This window comes from Boleophthalmus pectinirostris, unplaced genomic scaffold, assembly GCF_026225935.1.
Source record: "Boleophthalmus pectinirostris isolate CB_2022bp ecotype Guang Dong unplaced genomic scaffold, ASM2622593v1 HiC_scaffold_10, whole genome shotgun sequence".
In the NCBI taxonomy this organism is placed as follows: Eukaryota; Metazoa; Chordata; class Actinopteri; order Gobiiformes; family Gobiidae; genus Boleophthalmus; species Boleophthalmus pectinirostris.
Genome location: NW_026570971.1, coordinates 36,447,194 through 36,466,679, shown reverse-complemented (window position 1 = coordinate 36,466,679; position 19,486 = coordinate 36,447,194). Strand labels below are relative to the sequence as shown.

Here is a 19,486-nt window from a genome sequence, read left to right as displayed (position 1 = left end):
ATACCTGGAATCGCTTTTCGTTTTGAACACGTGATCTTGACTAAATGCTACAGCATAATTAAAAGTACCTGCTTAAGTTCTGTCAAAAAATAAGATTCTATTTCACAATAAAAAATTAACAGTGGGCCTAATATATACCTAACCCACAGAGACCAAACTCATGTTTCTTTTTTTTCTCATGTTTTTTTTTTTTTTTTTTTTTTTTTTTTTTTTTGTTACAAGGTGTGGGGAGTCACTGGAGTCACCGGGACAGTCGCTGAAATGTATCGATACCTACACGTAATAAATAGCATAGTATATACAGTATAACGAGTATTGCATATTAGATTCATTTGCCATTTATAATTCGAGCACCAAAAGGCAACAGGAATTCACTTTTTAAAATATTTTAATATTTTAATAGTAAATTTTTCCCTTGTGCTTCTGAATAGTGAAACTGTTTCTGAATACTGCTTTTATTTGATTTGACTGGTTTTATTGTTTTAAGATTGGTACCATCAACTTTTTAGCAATTTACCTTTTCTTTTTTTTTTCTCTTAATTTCCGGTTATCTATGCAACACTTTGGAAATTGCTTTGTTTGTAAAATATGCTGTAGAAATAGTGTGGATTTGGACTTGGATGTCCTCATTGTGGCACAAATAAAGCTTCTCTAGTCTCATTTTGCTTCGAGCGCAGTGATGTTCAGTTGTACTAGGCCTGTCATGACATTTCCTGTATTAGATCACATAGACCGTCTCCATGACGTCCACAGATGTCGGAGTTCCACGCCTGATTTGCAGCCTTGTCTCGCGCCTCAATTCAGAGAGAGTCGCTATCTCTGGAGCATCGTGCGTCATGACGCATCGGCTGTCACCGTGTCCACGCGCACTCCTCTCCAGGGGCAAACCAAAGACACGTGACCCAGTGAGTGTCCGCTGCAGGTGGATCTGTCACAGGACAAACACTGCATTCTCTCACACGGCGCTCTGACGCTCGTGCGTCAAACGGTTTTCACGCTGACGTTGTTTGAGACTGGACATTGCTGTTTTTCAATGTCTCCGAAAGGAAATTGTTTTTGAATGAGCGAAAACATGTGGAAGAACCAATTAACCCATATTTCGATATAAGTGAACTTTTGCATAACAGTGACTTGGACATCATCCCTCTGAGAAAAATCGAGTTTTTGTGTTTGGACGCACGCACAAAAATGGAACTCCGGAGCCAGAAATAGGCCTATAAAACTAAAACTAGCACGCATTTGAACTGAAAACATCAAATATAATAAATAGTCGAAGTAAATATTGTTCAGATTTAATGTGTTTTTAAGATACGTTTTATTCAAAATGATGTTTTTGTTTGTTTTTTGTTTATAATTACACGTGTCAGTAAAATGCCCTGTGCTGTTTGACTGCCAAAAATCTAAACAAATGTCATCAAATAAAGAGGGAGATTAGGATTTGGGAAACAATACGGTAATATTAACCAATGTACTACAAAATGTACAAAACTAAAAACGAATTATCAGTGCAAAAAGCTGCACAGACACATGCACACAGACACAGAGACACGGGCGCGTTTTCCTCTGTTCATGAAGTGAAAGTTCAGTCAGAAATCCCGCGTGGTCCTGCTCCAGATCACTCATTTCGTTTCAGTCTGAACGAACAAAAACACAGTTTCATTTCTGATACCGAAGGTTTTAAGATTTTAGACTTAAAAACCAACAAATACGAGTGTGTCTATCATTTTGTTCAATAGTGGCGCTGCTGTTTCATATCGTCTTTTACTTAGATTTGTCACAGCAGTGCACTAAAATATGAATTATTATTAGTACTACTTCTGTTGATTGCGTTTAAATAAATACGTGTCAAATGCGTAATGCCCCCCACAAAAGCGTGACCTGTCCGCGTGCGGATAATCTGTGTGTAAACGCAGCCGTGGCCCCTGACGCGGACACGTGCGCTCAGCCTGCGCATCTCTGTTTGTGTTTCTATAATCATTTTCATCTCGTCTGCGTCAACAACGCGAGAGCAGCGAGTGATTCCTGCGCCGTGGACTTCCCTTTTCTCCTTCCATAATATTTACAAACAAACTTCAGCTCCAGAGGATTTTGTGCTGAAGAACGTTTCTATTCTTGGACTTTTTATTCTCCACGAAGGTCATAGAAGTTTATTTAGAGTGGATTATGATCGGATCAAAGAATGTCTCATATCTTTTCTTTACTGATTCAGATTCAAACGTGTAGCCATGGATCCACTTTGCACAGTGTGTCGTCCTCATCTTCTGCTCAGATTTACGCCAAAACCATTCAACGATGTTCTCATAAATAAATCATAAATCAAAAGTAGAAATCTTTTGGGTTTGCAGCGCTCACATTTCTGTACGTAAACATGTCCGTGTGTTAAACAAACCGTCCACAAAAATGACACTCACAAAATCTTGAGATTAGTTTCACCAAATACTAAAGGCCTAACGTGTGACGCAATAATATGAAAAGCTCATTCACACCAAGAAATCAGACTTTGTATTTTGCCATATGAGAATAATAACATTCTATTAATAATGCTAACAAAAGTCTGCTTTCTTTGAATTGATCATTGACTTGAAAAAGTCTGTATCACTTCAGAAGGAGGTGGGCACAGTTCACGCGGTGCGTTGCTTGTGTCCCGGGTTCAGAGTTGGACACAGCGCGGCTCTGTAGATAAAATAATGAATAAAAAGCCTCCGCAGACTCTTCAGCCTCCGCTTTGAGAACACCCGGGACAAACCGGGTCGAGGTTTAGTCTTCAGACTTTCTCTCCGAACCAGCATCATTCATACACTAAAAGAACAGGACTAAACCAGAACAAAAACAGGATTAAACCAGGAGTAAACCAGGACTGAACCAGGACTGAACCAGGACTAAACCAGGACTAAACCACAACTACACAAGGACTACACCAGGACTAAAACAGGATTAAACCAGGACTAAACTAGAACTAAACCAGGACTATGGGGATACAGGTAGATTTTCCTGTTAACGTTGCGTCGGGAGGACACAGACACGGTTCGTTTCCAGCCTCATCCAAATGCACCTTTACGCACATCTCCGTGCGCAATTCTCCTCCTCTGTGCGCGCGGCCTGAACCTTCTTGGTTCAACATTTGCTCCACGTGTGCAACTTTTGATCCAATTGTATTAAAGCTGCAGTGTGTCATTTCTGAACAACCCAAATGTTCTTATCAGTGACCATTTAAGTACTGTTTAAAATGTACTTAAAGAGTAAAAAGTGAAGGTATTTTGGCAGATTTTGAGCTTGTAGCCTCCTAGGACATGGCGTCCACATACATCTCCAGCACATTTTGGGTTGTTCATAAATACTTTTTCATTATTCAATTGTGACTTTATTGTATGAATGTATGAAAATCATATGTGGGCATCATTTTTCTCAGAAACTATATCATATAAAAAAATATAATTATTTGTTTTTACACTCATCAGGTCCCAGTCAGGTCAAATAAGAGAGAAATGAATAAAACCACGCAAGAGCTCGAGTCCTGGGAGGATTTATTAAAGCTTCAATGTGGTGATTTTGATACAGATTTGTGCTGAATTTTGTTCAACAGAAACAACTGACCAGATCGTTTTCTGCCTGTTTTTAATTGTATTTTTTTATTGCTCAAACTGAACGTGTGGCTCAAATGAAAACAAAGATACATTTCAGTCCAGTTCGAAATTGTAGTGGAGTAAAAGTACAGATACCTGCTCAAATGCACTGAAGTAAAAGTAAAAACTATCCAGTGTAAAAATGACTGATATATAGTATAGTTATTACGGTATTTTACTACTTTTACTTCTGGTCCCAGTACCTTATAGCACTGATTGAACTCAGCTCCTGTAACAAAAGCACAGATTCTCAAGGTGTAGAATAAAATCTTAAGTGTAAATCCAGAATGGACCGTAAATCTCTGCTGCCTCTCGTGTTTTCTTGCCCTGGAAACACAAGTCACTCTTAATACCGTTTCACACGCGTTTTTAGGTAAATGTGATTTGGCACAAACTATCACCGTCAACATCCGCCCTTCCCTCAATGCCCTGTTTGTACTTATGTATTTTGTCACAATCACGCCACCGTCCGCGCTCCAGACTCAAAGTGACGCTGCACGTGCTTTATACAAATCCGATAGGACGTTAATGCGTGCGTAATAGCGCCATTAACGGATCCCACGCTGCTGTCTCTCACCTCCGCGCCACTGGACCGTGTACGCGCCGTTCGCTTCACACTTGAGCGGCCCTTGGTAACTTTAGCGCGCGCGTAATGAGGACGAACGTGGGTTAACGACCTCTGTTTCAAACGCCCGTTTCTCGTGGCCTTCCCCCCAAAAAGCGACAATATTTATGGCGCTTGGAGGCGTATATCATTCCTGACAGTCGCGGCACCTGGCTCGCATTACGTTTTCATATTTGGGGCCTAATTTGGAGCCCCCCTTGCGAGGACACCTATGGGACGAGCGGAAAGTCGGGACCTCGGACCCGGGGACCTGTATGTGACTGCTGTGTCCTCGAGCTGAAGTGTAAATGGGCTGTTGATGCGTAATGCGTAAAACCGAGGCTAAATGTTCCCTTCAAAACCAGTAAATAATCTTCCTCGAACCTCACCTTGACATATACGGTGTTTAAACTAGAAGTACACGGGTAATAAACAGGGATTAAAGCACGAGCAACGTCAGAAAGAGACGCAACGTAGGCCGTGGACCAAACCAAGACCAAACCAAGGTCAGACTGCAGCCGCCTTTGGATCTGATACACAAGATACAAGTCCGTGTTACGTCTGATGCAACGTGAATAAATCTTACATAACGCTACTAATGTAGATACAAAAATAGGCTACAATTAAAATAATAATAATAACAATAAGAAAATCTCCTTAAAGCAAGCGCACACCAAAACTGCAAAACTCATATTAATTGTCACACAGATAAAACCAAAGATGATGATGATGAAGATGATTATTATTATTATTGTGTGATAATAATAATAATAATAATAATAATAATAATAATAATAATAATAATAATAATAATTTTCCTCCTTTCTCCTAACGAGTAATAAAAACCCCGGATGTGGCACATTAGGTCTACGGACGTGTGTGTATAAAAAGCCTTGAGGTCATTAGTTAAAAGCTCTGGTCAGGTCCTAGAACAGTTTTCCCTGTTGATTACTTTGTGGTTTCATATTAAAATCTAAAAGATAAACTGACAAACACTGAACCTGATCATTTCTTTTAGAGGCTATAAGCTCTAACGTGCCATCAAGCTCAATTTAAACATGTCTCTGTTTATTTCACGTACTTCTCCTCCTCTCTGTTCTCTTTGATTGGCCTGTGGGACGCTCTGGTGTGATCTCAAACCTCTCAGTTTCCTCGAGACTCCGGTTAATCGTGCGACCGTGGTCGCTGGTCTCTCGCTGTTGGATGGTCGGGCTGGTTTCCCCGTGGGCTGTGGCTTTTACTGATATTGGGGCGCCATCTAGAGGACAACTCCAGAATGCCAACTCACGTTCGAACCTGCAGGAGGAGGAGTGAGTGACAGTCCACACACTCTGATGTAGTGGAACATTCAAAACACACTTTGTAAGTGTTTGGTGTCAACTCAGGGGATCAACAGCTACTCATTTGACTCTACAGCACTGTCATGAAATAACTCTTGACTGTGTTGAAACATATTGGGATTTTCTTCACTTTTGATGTTGCTGTTATAATCACAGCAAAACTCACTGGATCAGTCAAACTTTATTTATCGAGTGGTTTTCATACAAGAAATGCAACACAAAGTGCTTCAGATCAGATAAATACATTTGTCAAATATAGGCAAATATTTCAGAATAAAGATTTTATTAATGCAATAAATGAAGTTGATTGAACTTTGCACAAACTTTATTAGTAAGTACATTTGCTGAACTAAATAATAATAATAAGAATAGATCTGTTTTATAAATGCCTCAGCTGCAAACTAAACTAAACTAAATTAAATTAAATTAAACTAAACTAAATTAAACTAAACTAAACTAAACTAAACTAAATTTAACTAAATTAAACTAAACTAAACTAAATTAAACTAAACTAAACTAAACTAAGTACAACAGCAATTAACATTTCTACATTTGTCAGTATAAAATAGGTTCAGATACATTAGTCATTGAACATTATACTTCTGTACTCTTCTATTAGCGGCACAGTGGCAGAGTGGCTAGCACTCATGCCTCACAACAAGAAGGTTCTGGGGTCAGTGCCTGGGTCCCCTGTGTCTGTGTCTCCCTGTGTGTGAGTAGGTTTCCTCCTGGCACTTTGGGTTTAGACTTAGACAAACTTTATTGATCCACAAGGGAAATGATTTGGACACAGCAGCTCACACATCACAATATAATATAACAACAAAGATTAAAACTGTAAATGGTAATAATAAATTCAACCAACAGTCTGGAGGTCAGTTAATTACAACAATTATTTTTTTATTTAATACATTTGGGGAAAAATGCAAACCTTGCCACAAGGTGAGATTGTAAGGCCTTGATATTAGAATAATAAAAAATAAAAAAGATGAAAAACATTATTTTACTCAGCTCTTTTGGAATTTTCTCAGATTTGCATAGTGCTGACTAAACACTGAGTATAGAATAAAAAGTTTGCAGTGCATCAGTCATTCCAGCAGAGGGCGTCCCAGGACCGCACAGATGAACAGGACATGAAGAGACAACTCAGCAGAACACGGTGCTCCCCTTGTTCACGTGACCCGCCAAAGCCTCAATTCCTCGTGAGAGAAAGAAAAGAGAGGAAGAGCAAGAGAGACAGAGACAGAGGAAGAGCAAGAGAGACAGAGACAGAGGAAGAGAGACAGAGGAAGAGCAAGAGAGACAGAGACAGAGCAAGAGAGACAGAGGAAGAGCAAGAGAGACAGAGACAGAGCAAGAGAGACGGAGGAAGAGCAAGAGGAGCCGTTTCCCACTGGCTCAGTACAGCCCCACAGGTTTAGTTTAGTTGATGTGTGTTGATGATCTGCAAATGATAAAAATGATGCAGAATAAGTTAGTCCGTATTACAACAGCTTAACAGTAATAAAAAGCCAAAATGATGCAAGAATGAATGTAAAACATTTAAAACCTTAAAGGTGCATTGTGTAACTTTTCTGGTGGAGGGTCTGTCAAATGTTTTTGTTCATGGAGATGTTGTTGTTTTGTCTGGAATGACATTAAACCTTTCTATCTTCACGGAGACCAAACCAGACCAAGTTACAGGTCAGATCTGTGGAGAGGCGACCCCGCTCACAGTTGCAGTGCTTGTTTTTCTTGGTATTTTTGACACATAAAATCACCTGTACCTGAATCAATGTAAAGTAAAGCTGTTTAAAGTCACACTGTGGAACATTCCAGGCAGAGCAGTGACATCTCCATAGAGAAAAGCATTTGACCATAAAAGTTACACAAAGCACTTTTAAACTAGTTTGTATTAAATCATGACATGTTAATGACATGTCATTTTGGAATTCTGAGTGATTCTAAAAAACTCTTGATTTAATAAGAGTGAGCAGAACATGTGACTGTTACGAGCTTTTCTCCACTCACCCAAATATAAAGGAAACAGTCGACTTTCCCATGGTAAATATTTGAAATGCAAACTTTACTTTACAATGTACTGACTGTGATTCTGAGTTTGTACCAAAGGGGTTTAAAGGAGCAGGTAAACACTGATCTGTCATTGTCAGCTCACACACACTTACACACGTCATGTTCACTTCTTTCTGTTTTTGTTTTCACTCATTCTTCTTTTGCTCATTAAAAGTGTGTAGAGAACAGAAGCTGACACATCTTGATGTCAATATTTGAAAGAATAACAACGGTAAAGAGATTTCTGTTCTTATTAGAATAATTGTTGATTTTTTTTCTTATTATGATGTTGTAAAATGTTGGATTAAAGGTTGTACAGAGGATTTTTTAAGGGAAGAGAAGTACAGCGACAGTCCTTGTGCATGCGTGACACCACCTTCCTCCTGCCTCTTTACCCCTGATATCATGCTTATTTACAGCCAGTGCACATTCAGAATTACAGTTGAAGTAATTTCGCGAATGATGCATGAGTTTTTAGACCCTTTGTCTGCTTCACTCTTGCAATTGCTGGAAGGAATCTCCAAGAATCACCTCAGTTTGGCTTCACTCCTTTTCCCCTTCCCTTCTTCTTTCATCTACCTCGAAAGCTGACTTTCTTTTGCGGCAAACTGGTCGTGGATTCTTGTCCGCCATCGCAACAAACTTTGTGCGAAGTGTGAGGAAGCTACAGTTTGAAAAAGCCTCTAAGAACTGCTGCATAAACCACATAATCCCCACACCCTGGCAAGTCAGTTACACTCCGGAGTTTAATTGACAACCTAACAGCCAATAGATAATGAGGTAGCCTTGTTTTCTATTGGCTGATGTTTATCTGGCCTCACTACGTCCACAGTTGATAGATTTTCATTCTTTTTTTTTTTATTGGTCATCATAATACAAGGCTGCTGCGTCTTTGTAATGGTATTTTAAACTTTCATTGACAATTTGAAACAAAAAAAATCCTCCATACAACCTTTAATGTCTTATTCATTTTGAGATGAAAGTTCATTAACAATAGGCGAGTTTCAGCTGACGTCATTGTTATTAAAAGCCATGCTGGGAAATAGGATAGCGGTCAAACACAGTGCGTAACCTCGTGTATTTCTCCCTGATAATGGTAAATTCCTGCTGCATTATCGGATGCACAAATAGAAGCACGGAAGAAGGAAAATGTCTTTTTCGTACTCTGAGTGAAAAGAACCGCTAACGGTGAATTAAACGACTTTCAAACATCCACAGAGCAACTGTAGAAGATCCTAACAAACCGTGGACTCCAACAAGTTCAACAACACATCGAGACTCTTGGAGGTTTTCATCTTTTCTGCTGTGAATGGCCCAGGAGTTTCCACCAAGTCATTGTGGATATCGCCGAAGTGAATATTTGTCCAGGTAGTTGGCGATTCAGACCAGAAATTTGGTTTGGTCCACCTTTTGTCGGGGTTGAAAAGGGTGATTTGGCGTCTGTCAATACTTATGACCAATTTCTGGTCAAATGGTCTTGGGTCCTCTGCCGTTAGAGTGGATAAATAACCAGGATCAATACACTTTACGTGCTTTCTCACTCCATCCGTCATGTTCAATTAGTGTTTATTGCCGCCGACCAAAATAATTCCCAGCATGCAACGCGCACTTTTGTCAACAATGAAACTCACCTATAAAATGAGGCACAAAAAGCTTCATCTTGTCGATTCTTCTACAAACTGAATATGTTTTATTTTATGACAGGCTGAATATAATGTCTGTTATACATGGTCAATCATTATGAATAATGGTTCAATTGCTCTCTTTCTCTTAATACAATACAGTAATACACTAAAATGTTCTATCTTTATAGACAGAATGAATAAACACACATTTCATCTGCTTTTGTTTCTGTATCTTTGTTAAATCACTTGCTATAGTTTCCTTTTCCCTCCAAAATATCATAACTAAACTAAAACCAAACCTTAAAACTTTTTTTCAGATTATTTTCATATTATAAGTAAATCTATATTTTTACCAGCCGCAAACCAAGAGTTAAGCGTTAGCATGCTAGTTGATGTTGGCATTACAGTGAGGGAAAAGTTTTGATATAAACTCACCGTGGTGAATAATTCTGATAACTCTGGACCTCTGCAAACTCTTTAAAGGTTGGGGGTCTGTCACCTGTTTGTTTCTATGGAGATGCTCTGCCTGGAATGTTCCACAGTGTGACGTTAAACAGTTCTACTTTACATTGATTCAGTTACAGATGGTTTTATGTGTCAAAAATACCTCGAAAAACAGAAATTGTGACTGTGAGTGAGGTCATCTTTCCACAGATCTGACCTGTAACTTGATCTGGTTTGGTCTCCATGATGATAGAAAGGTTTAATGTCACACTGTGAAAGGAAAAACATTTGAGAGAACCTCCTCCAGAAAAGTTCCACAGTACACGTTGGCTTTTAAGACACTAAAAATCAGATAGAGGGGCTTTACACGAGTGTCCGTCCACACTGATCCGTTTTGCCTGAGCTCTTCAAACTCTCGTGTGAAGTGTTTACCTCCTCCACAGACACAGAGCAGCAAGTCCTAAAGCCTCGCTCCTATTTACACTGCCCTGATCTCCAGAGGTTCTGAGCTTTTGGACACACTCACAGTTTGTCTCCTGAAGAACATCTCAAACACAAGCTCCTCCAGGACAGCTGCAGCTAAAGAGCCCACAAAGAGAGAGAGAGAGCAAACAGAGGGATGAGCCAAAAGAGGAGAGAGGGGGGAGGAAGGGTGCAGGCAGAGAGAGGAGGAGATGAGAAATACAAGAAATAAAAGTGGGGGAGTGTCAGGAGGAAGACAGAGAGGAAAGAGGGAAGGGGGCAAAGACAGATAGAGAAGAGGGAGATAGGGAGGGAAGAGGGGAGGGGGAGCAGAGAGGAAGAAGAAGAAGAAAGAACTAGATGGGAGTGAGGAGGGGAGAGAAATACAAGGAGGAGTAAGGACAGAGAGAGAGAGAATGAGGAGTGAGGCAGAAGAGAGAAAGAAGAGAGAGTGAAGGAGGGTGAGGGAGAGAGAAGGGGGAACAGAGAAGAGAGAAAAGACAGAAAGACCTGAGAAAGGCAGAAGAAAAGGATAGAAGTAGGCAGAATAGTGGTGGTAGGGTGGGTGAAAAAGGAAGGAGAGAGGAGAGAGAAAAAGAGGAGAGAGAGTGAAGGGGGATGAGAGAGAGTGTGTATAAATGGAGTGAACTAGGAAGGAAGAAAGAAAGAGAAAGGGAAATATGGGAGAAAGGAGGGAGAGAAGAGGGGTGAGCAGCAAAGAGAGGAGCAAAGAGAAAAGCCAGAGAGAGAGAGGAGGCAGAGGAGAGAGAAAGGGAGGGGTGAGAGAGAGAAGAGGAGAGAAGAAGAGAGGAGGATGAGACAGAGAGAAAGATAAGAAGCAAAAGACGAGAGAGAGAGAGAGAGAGAGAGAGAGAGAGAGAGAGAGAGAGAGAGAGAGAGAGAAAGCTCTGTGGAGGGGGGGAGGAGAAAAGGAAGACAGAGGAGAGGAGGCAGGTGCATCCTGGGTGAGGGATAGTCATTTAACCCAAATCAGATCATGTCCCGGGGCCTCAGAGAGACGTCCTCGCCCCTGTTCAGAGGAGGGGGCTGGAGACAAGAGTTACACTTGACACACATGGAGGACAAGTGCTCATATGATCTCATATGATCTCATATGATCTCATTTGATCTCATATGATCTCATTTGATCTCATATTATGAAGTATTAAGGGCTTTGGAAAGAATCATTGACTCTTATTCACAATTCTGTGATTGGATGATCATGATTGCAAATGGAGCCTGTGGGAGATTTAATGAAAGAAAGAACCAAACTGATTCTGTTTCAATTTCTTACCAATTTCTCACCTTTTTCCATTTCATTAGTCTTTTCTATGGGCCATGGGGATTTGATGATGAATTATTTTATGCTGATCCAAGGTAAATGATTTAGATTTAAAGGGATCTAGTTTCAGCCTCCTTTTCCTCACACATCTGACTGTCCTCAATAACTCTCCATTCAAACTCAATCTGTTTCTGAACATTCAGCTCTCAGACAAATGGCTGGACTCTGTGTGAAGCTGAAGCTCTGGAGTCTTGACCTCATATACTCTCATTTGGGAAAAACTCTGTACAGAGGAAAAACAGATTCCACCTACATTTTTTGTGGTAAATATAAGAACAGGTACAGCTGGCGCCCTGAGGATGTTCTGAGAGACTGTAGATTGAGCAGCTGTGGGGGCTGATTTAGGGAATTAAAAATTAAGCAAAAAAATCCAGGTGGAATTCATTTGATAGTCCTATGAAATGTTTGTGAATTTTTCTCGAACCTCAGATCCAGGAGGAGCAGTGTGTTTTTTGTCCCAGTCGTGGAACACTGGACCAGCTCTCCATCGGGTACTTGAGGGTTCATGGGATTTGCCCAACCAGTCCACATGTGCTTTGTAGACAAGGCCTTCGACTGTGTCCCTCGTGGTGTCCTGTGGGGGATGCTCTGGGAGTATGGGGTTTGAGGCCCTTTGTTAAGGGCTGTCCGGTCCCTGTACGACTGGAGCAGGAGCTGTGTTCGTTGGCGGCAGTAAATCAGACCTGTTCCTGGTGCATGACTCTGTCAGGGCTGTCCTTTGTCACCGGTTCTGTTCATTGTATTTACGGACAGAATTTCTAGGCACAGCCAGGGGCCGGAGGGGGTCCAGTTTGGCGACCACAGGATCTTATCTCTGCTGTTCACAGATGATGTTGTCCTGTTGGTTTGGTCAGGCCAGAATCAAGATCGTGGATATAAGTGGCTGAAATGAGTTTCCTCCACAGTTTGGCTGGGTGCTCCCTTAGAGATAGGCTGAGGAGTTCAATCACACAGGAGGAGCTTGGAGTAGAGCCACTGCTCTTCCACATGGATAGGAGCCAGATTCGGGGAGAGCATCTGTTCTGATGTCTCCTGGGTGTCTCCCTCAGGAGGTGTTCATGTCCCACCGGAAGGAGGCTCCTGGGGAAGACCCAGGACACACTGGAGGAACTGTGTCTCTGGACTGGTCTGGGAACACGTCACGGTCCCCACAGAAGAACTGAAGGAAGTGTCCGGGGTGAAGGAATCTGGGAGTTCCTGCTTAAACTGCTGCCCCCAGATAAGCAGAAGAAAATGGATGGGTGAATTTTGGGGATTTTATTTTTTTTTTTTTTATTTGTGGGTTTCGAGTACTAACTGGTGAGTGATTCTTAGAACGGTTGCTCTGAGTGAAAATAAGTGAGATATTATTACAGATATTATTATTACAGATATTATTGTTTTACATTGCGGTTCCCAAAAAAGAAATACATTTAAAACATTACATGGACCCACACAAATTCACAAATATGTGAGGGACCCCTCACATATTTGTGAATTTGTGAATTTAATTTTTGGAACATACATGATTTTATTTTATTTTATTTATTTTTACTTCAGAAATACTTTTTATTACACACAATTTGAGGCCCAAATTTAATTATCAAATGAAAATACTTTAACTATCAGTCAGTTGTTTTCTAAAGCAGGGACACATTCAGAGACAAAAACAGATGATCTTCTTTTGTGTTCTTTATCCAGATTTGGGACTAGCACAAAGGTGACTAGTGTTATTTCTGACTGTCCTGGAGCATGAGCAGGTGCACTGGGCCCCGTCCACAGTGAACGGGGCCGGGGAAAGGGCCCGTGTCATTCTAGTGTAATTGTGTTAATTATTGTAATTATATTAATTATGTTGTAATTATATTGTGATTTAGCACAGTGTCCCAGCCTCAGGTTCTATGGAGGACTCAAGAGGCCAGAAGCACAAACCCTCCACAGAAATCAATAGTTCAATTCTAACAGAGTAAAATATTGGCAGTTTATTGATCCTGAAACATTTTTGGTAACAACTAGGACTATTATGATGTATTTTTCAAGGAGTTAAGAATTAGCAGAACTATAAATACTTTCATTTAGATAAGAGAACATTTACATTTTCCTCCCTGGTTCAGACTGATCAGAGAGTATAAAAATAAATAAATACAAAATCCAATCCATGCGCACATTGATTAAAGGTGCATTGTGTAACTTTTCTGGTGGATGGTCGATCAAATGCTTTTCTCCATTGAGATGTTATTGCTTTGTCTGGAATGTTTCACAGTATGGCATTAAACTTTTCTACCTTCATGGAGAATCTGTGGAGAGGCGACCCCGCTCACAGTCACAAAGTCTGTTTTTCTATTTTTGAGCTATAAAACCACCTGTAATTAAATAAATGTAAAGTAGAGCTGTTTAATGTCACACTGTGGAACATTCCAGGCAGAGCAATGATGTATCCATAGAAATAAGCAGGTAACAGACTCCCAAAGTAAAAGTGACACAGTACAGCTTTAAAACTTTAATTCAAGATAATAGTTCATGCACAGTTTTGTCCCTGGTTAAAAACGCTCAGAGACGATACAACAGTTTCCCAAAGATTGGGCTGCGTCCCTCAGGTGGGTCACAAAAAAAAAAAAAAAAAAGTTCTACATTTAATGTCCAAATAAGCGACAAGATCACTCAGTCAACAAAAAAATATCCTCATTCATGTTCAGTAATGGTCAAATCCAACTTTACTTGATTGATGATTGGTGATTTACCAATAATATCATCTTGGATCACGAAGGTTTGTGACTTTTAAAATATGGGTCCCCACAAAAATACGACAGGAGAAAACTACACATTACTTAAAAAAAAGTAATATGTTAGTAGCAATGTTAACAAAATGTTGATAGATTTCATAATAAATAAATAAATAAATAAATAAATAAATAAATAAATAAATAAATAATAATGTAATGTAATAAATATTCTGTAGATATTATTCTTTGTACAACATCTTTTAGTGTTTAGAAAAGATAAATACATAAAAAAGTAAAATACATCAATTTAATGTATTATTATTATTATTATTATTATTATTATTATTATTCTAATTATCATTATTATTATTATTATGTAACAGACCAGTGAGTCCAGAGTCTCAGAACTGGCCAAGGTCAAATAAACACGTCCAACAACATTCAGTTAAGTTAGAGTGACTTCAGTTAAAAACAAAAGACTTTATTTGAGTAGATTCAACTTAAAATGATCGATCTATTGATCGATCTGTAGAAGAAGTGTTTTCTTCATTCAAGAAACATTTGAGCAAAGAGTTATTGTTTTTCTTATCTTAAGTGTGGTAAAATGTATTTTCATATTTTAACAACAAAAAGTCTTGTTTCGTTGATTTTACTTGTGAATTGAAATTTACTCAAATCATGATCAAACTTTCTTAATTCAAGTCATGTGAACTTCAGTTTGAGTTTTTGCAGTGAGATGAGGCTCTTGGACAAAACACAGTGTCAAGACTAAACTGATTATACCCTCTCCTCTCCCTCTCTCCCTCTCTTTCTCTCTTTTTCTCTTTTCTCTCTTTCTCTCTATTCTCCCCTTTTCTCCCCCCCCCTTTAAATGAGAACCTCGATTTAAACATAAATGAATTGCTTCCTGGGCTTTACTGAAAAAAAAAAAAAAAAAAAAAAAAAAACGTTAATCGACTATTCATCGAGTTATTTTTAAAGCAACACTCTGTAATGGCACATCACGTGCATGATTCTATGGAAACAGAAAGTTAAAACCACGATGAGTCAGTCGGGTTTGTGGAGATGCAAACCCGCTCACGCTATGCGTGTTTTTCACTACAACAACAAAAAAAAAATAATATATAGGCCTATGAAACTTACTCAACGGGGCTTTAATATAATGCTCTAATTTCCCATTTGCTCAAATCCACCCATAAAAGCACATTATTTGTCACTAAAATGCCCCTTTAACGCGTTACTTTGACCCGCGGCCGCGCGCTCTGGAGCCGGAGCAGATTTCGGCGCATATGTGCAGAATCATCCGGGTCACGACATCACGGCTCCGTGTAAATCTAAGGGGACTTTAATGGGCCTCCAGTCCCACGCAGAACATCCGCGCGCACTGTGGGCTCGGCCGGCGCGGGCGCGGAGCAGTAGATAGAGGCCTGGTCCCTTTGAGAGCCATTCAAAACCATGACAACACAGAACAAGCTCGGATTTATCCCGCGGGGCTAAAGGACACTGTGGCGGGGCGTCAATCAGCCATTATTGCGCCACTGAACAAATGCAAAATCTTGACTGGAACAATTCTGGTGACGGGCCTCGGACGCGGGCTACATTCGCCGCTTTTGTCCCGCTCCTCTGCCCGGCGTGTATTTGTGTTCAGTGCACGACCACCCAGGACGAGACCCGAGAGTCAGGGACTCCCCCCCCCCCCCCCCCCCCCCCTCTCTCTCTCTCTCTCTCTCACTCTCTCTCTCTCTCTGTCGAGCGCGAGGGCCAGTGGAGGCATGGTCAGCCTCCCGCCTGCTCCCTCTCTCCTCTCTTTCTCTCTCTTTATCCCTCTCTCTATCGGACGGGAGGACCAGGGATGACATGTCCATCTCTCTCTCCCCCCTCTTGCCTCTCTTTCTCCCACTCTCCCCCTCGCTCTCTCCCTCTCTCTCTCTTCCTCCCTCCCCCTGTCTCTCTCCGTCTCAGCCTCTCTCTCTCCCTCTCCCTCTTCCTCTCAGAGCCGTAGGACCCACAGCGGGGCTGGGTGGAGGAGAGCGGGGTCGGGTGGAGGAGAGCGGGGTCGGGCGGAGGAGAGCGGGGCTGGGTGGAGGAGAGCTGATATCGATATCAAACAGGGCTCCACAGACGCAGTGACGCGGAGGCGCGCCTTTTGTGTTATTGGATGTGTTTTACCAATAGGTCCAGACCCCAGACCCACACACGAAGGACCAGGGACCACAATAGAACCTTCAACCAGTCACGTATACATGATTACAGATCATTATCAACAACACACACATACAGTAAAGCTGCATGGAAATGGAACTTTTTTCTTTTATATTAAACTTTTCCAAATGAATCATTACTGAGCGCAAAGAACTTTTACGCAAAGATCCACGTTGGGTTACAAAGGAATTCAATGCCCCATGTCTTTACATTTAATACACACATTTATTTTAATAATAATGTAATAATGTTCTTTAGTGTGTTAATGTTCTAGTTCAATATTCATGTTTTAATATGTCTAGTTTGATTGATTTTGATGGGGAGAGTGTCATGAAAACCTTGAGAGTATTTGTCACACACTCGTGCGTAAAATGTAAATGTGGCCTCTAGTTTTATCAGACAGAAAATCTTGTTGATAGAATAAAATATTAAGATGTAGGTAATATGTAATATATAAATGTTTTAATCATTTACCCCCCACCCCCCACCCCTCCCCCCACCCCAAATATTTGTTCAATTTTGCAGAAGAAAATCACAACATTATTAGATGATAATTGAAACTCACTGCTCATAATAAAGTCCATGTGTCATTAAGATTTATAACATAAATATTGAATTGTGGTAAATGGTTTAGAGCTGAGCTATTGTAATGATAACTGAAAAATAAAAACACTTATGTTATGTTCATAATTTTACCCCATGGGAATTCTTAAGCCCATTATTCAATACATTTCAAGTAGATGAAAATAATTCAGAAAAGAACACTCCAAACTCTTAATTCGTGAATGAGTTAAACCCGAAGTGTTGGTGTAAAGCGTGGGCGCGGGACAAAACGTGAGAGAAGCGTCTCTCTAAAACACAATCGCTTTAGGGACCTTCCACTACAAATGTTTCCTCCGTGAGACACTGACAAATTATTCCCCATTCGTCTTTATTATCGCTCCTGTCACAGTTCTCATCTGTCATGGCCGCGATTTGTAACCATTCCCGAGCTGTGCCAAAAACGGACACTTTGCGTAAAATTAGCCCTGAATTTTAAAGGCCCGATCTCCCTTCCTGGGTTGTTGTCATGAATATATGTCGCTGTTTGAGTGCCCTTCACTTGTCACTTGTCACAATCTTCTCACGCCGCCCCGCGCGACGCCTAATGGCCTGATTAGTAAAACCAACTCCGCACTAATTGCTCACTTTGTATGTAAATGTTGACACCGCTGCGAAGCCGTGTCGAGGGGTGGTTTTGGGACACGGTCTTTAGCCTATGAGGGCGTTTTATTTGGATGTGAAGAGCGCGAGGGAGGGGGACGAGCGCGAGGAGGGGGTCGGGAATGGGATGGGGTCCTTGTTGTCACTTGCCACCCAAGACGTGATTCAGAACCCCTCGCAACAATCACTATTATCTGTTACCATGCGGATTGACGATACGCCGCGAATGTGTAATCATCACGAGTGCTTCCTTGTCGCTTTGTTAACGCCGCGGATTCTTTTCTCATCGCCTCTTTCCACTCCTACCTCCAGCGTCACCCATTCAGGTACAAGCGGCGGGAGCGGGCGTATATAACCCGCAGCATCCCCGTGTTTGCATCTCATCTCGCTCTGTTTGACCACCTCTTATTCCCGAGCCGTCTCCAAACACGAGATCTAACGCTGTCTGCAGCTCAAGGATTTTGTTTCTTTGTTTGGTTTCTCAACAAACACGTCCCCGGACCTGAGATGGCAGCACCAAGCGCCAGGTTTAGTTTTTCCGTTCGGAGCATTTTGGACTTGCCCGAGCGGGACACGGAGTCGGTCCCACGCGCTTCTCCTGTCTACTCCTCGTGCTCATCGTCTTCGCTCACGGCATCTTGGAGTGTGGACTCTGACAGAAGCCCTTGCATGTGTAAGTATCCAAATTTGACCATTTCGTTTCCAAAATGATTATAAATTCATATGTTAGTTTTTGTTTTGTTATTTTACGCACACTTTACGCGCGCGTTCTAACGAGTCTTTCGTATTCCCATAGCTTCCGATGAAGGCAGTTTTGAGGCCTCCCCAGACTCCACAAAACCGGATGATTCCTCACAAGATGAGACCTGTTCGGAGCCAGACAAATCCAAGAAACCCAAGAAACGCCGCGTGCTCTTCTCCAAAGCGCAGACACTGGAGCTGGAACGCCGCTTCCGTCAACAGCGCTACCTGTCCGGGCCGGAGCGAGAGCAGCTGGCCCGCATCCTCAGCCTCACCCCGACCCAAGTCAAGATCTGGTTCCAAAATCACCGCTACAAGATGAAGAGGGGCAGGTCCGTGGAGGGGATGACCGACTTGGAGCTACATTGTCAGCCTTCTCTTTTACGCAGAGTCGTGGTTCCTATTTTGGTGCGCGATGGTAAACCGTTCCACTTGTTAGACACGGACAAACCCGGCTACCTCCCCCCGTCTCCGGCCTTTCCTCTTGGGTACTCCGCGGTGCAGCATCAGTCCTCGGTGCCGCTACACCATCCTCGGTACCAGCACTTCCCCAGCCCGGCCTCTGCGTCCCGGTACTCTTTCGCTTTTAGAGACTTCTGGAGCGGTCAGCTTTAACTGCGCCAAAACGAACTTTCTACAGACTTTGAACGCACATTTAAAACTGCACTATGTTTTGACGCAGTTCCCCAAGCAACTTAAACCACAACATTAAATTTTGCACATTTTTACTTTATTTTGTGTTCTTTTTTTTTTTTTCTTTTTTTTTAAGTCATTGTACAAGAAACTTACGTGCGTGTTTTTTTGTTGTTTGGCAATTTTGGCGCATGTTATTTTAATTACAATGTGATTATGAATTTGTGTTGAAATTGTTTTGTTTGAAAGCAGAAATTAGAAAATAGAAATGTGTTTTTTATTAAACCATTGACGCAATAGAAAGATTTATGAGATGTTAAATGGATGTGCAAGATGACAGTGAAGATTTCTGTGTGAATGAATTATTATTAATAAAACATTTCTTATTTTGTACAATAATTTGGTAATTGCATCGTTTTTTATCTTAATTTATGTCACACTTAAGACATTAGGCCCTATTTCAGCTTTCTAATCTTGATTATGCTTCTTTCTTTCTTTGTGTTATGTTTCCAG

At 41.1% G+C, this 19,486-nt stretch overlaps 1 protein-coding gene across 1 annotated transcript; it reads left to right on the top strand.

Annotated features, from left to right (window-relative positions):
• Window positions 1–18,106: 18,106 nt before the first annotated feature.
• Window positions 18,107–18,955, top strand: nkx2.9 (NK2 transcription factor related, locus 9 (Drosophila)). Its single transcript, XM_020920547.1, has 2 exons — window positions 18,107–18,272; window positions 18,396–18,955. Exons 1-2 carry the CDS (start codon window positions 18,107–18,109, stop codon window positions 18,953–18,955), a joined length of 726 nt encoding a protein of 241 aa, XP_020776206.1.
• The last annotated feature ends 531 nt before the right edge of the window (window positions 18,956–19,486 follow it).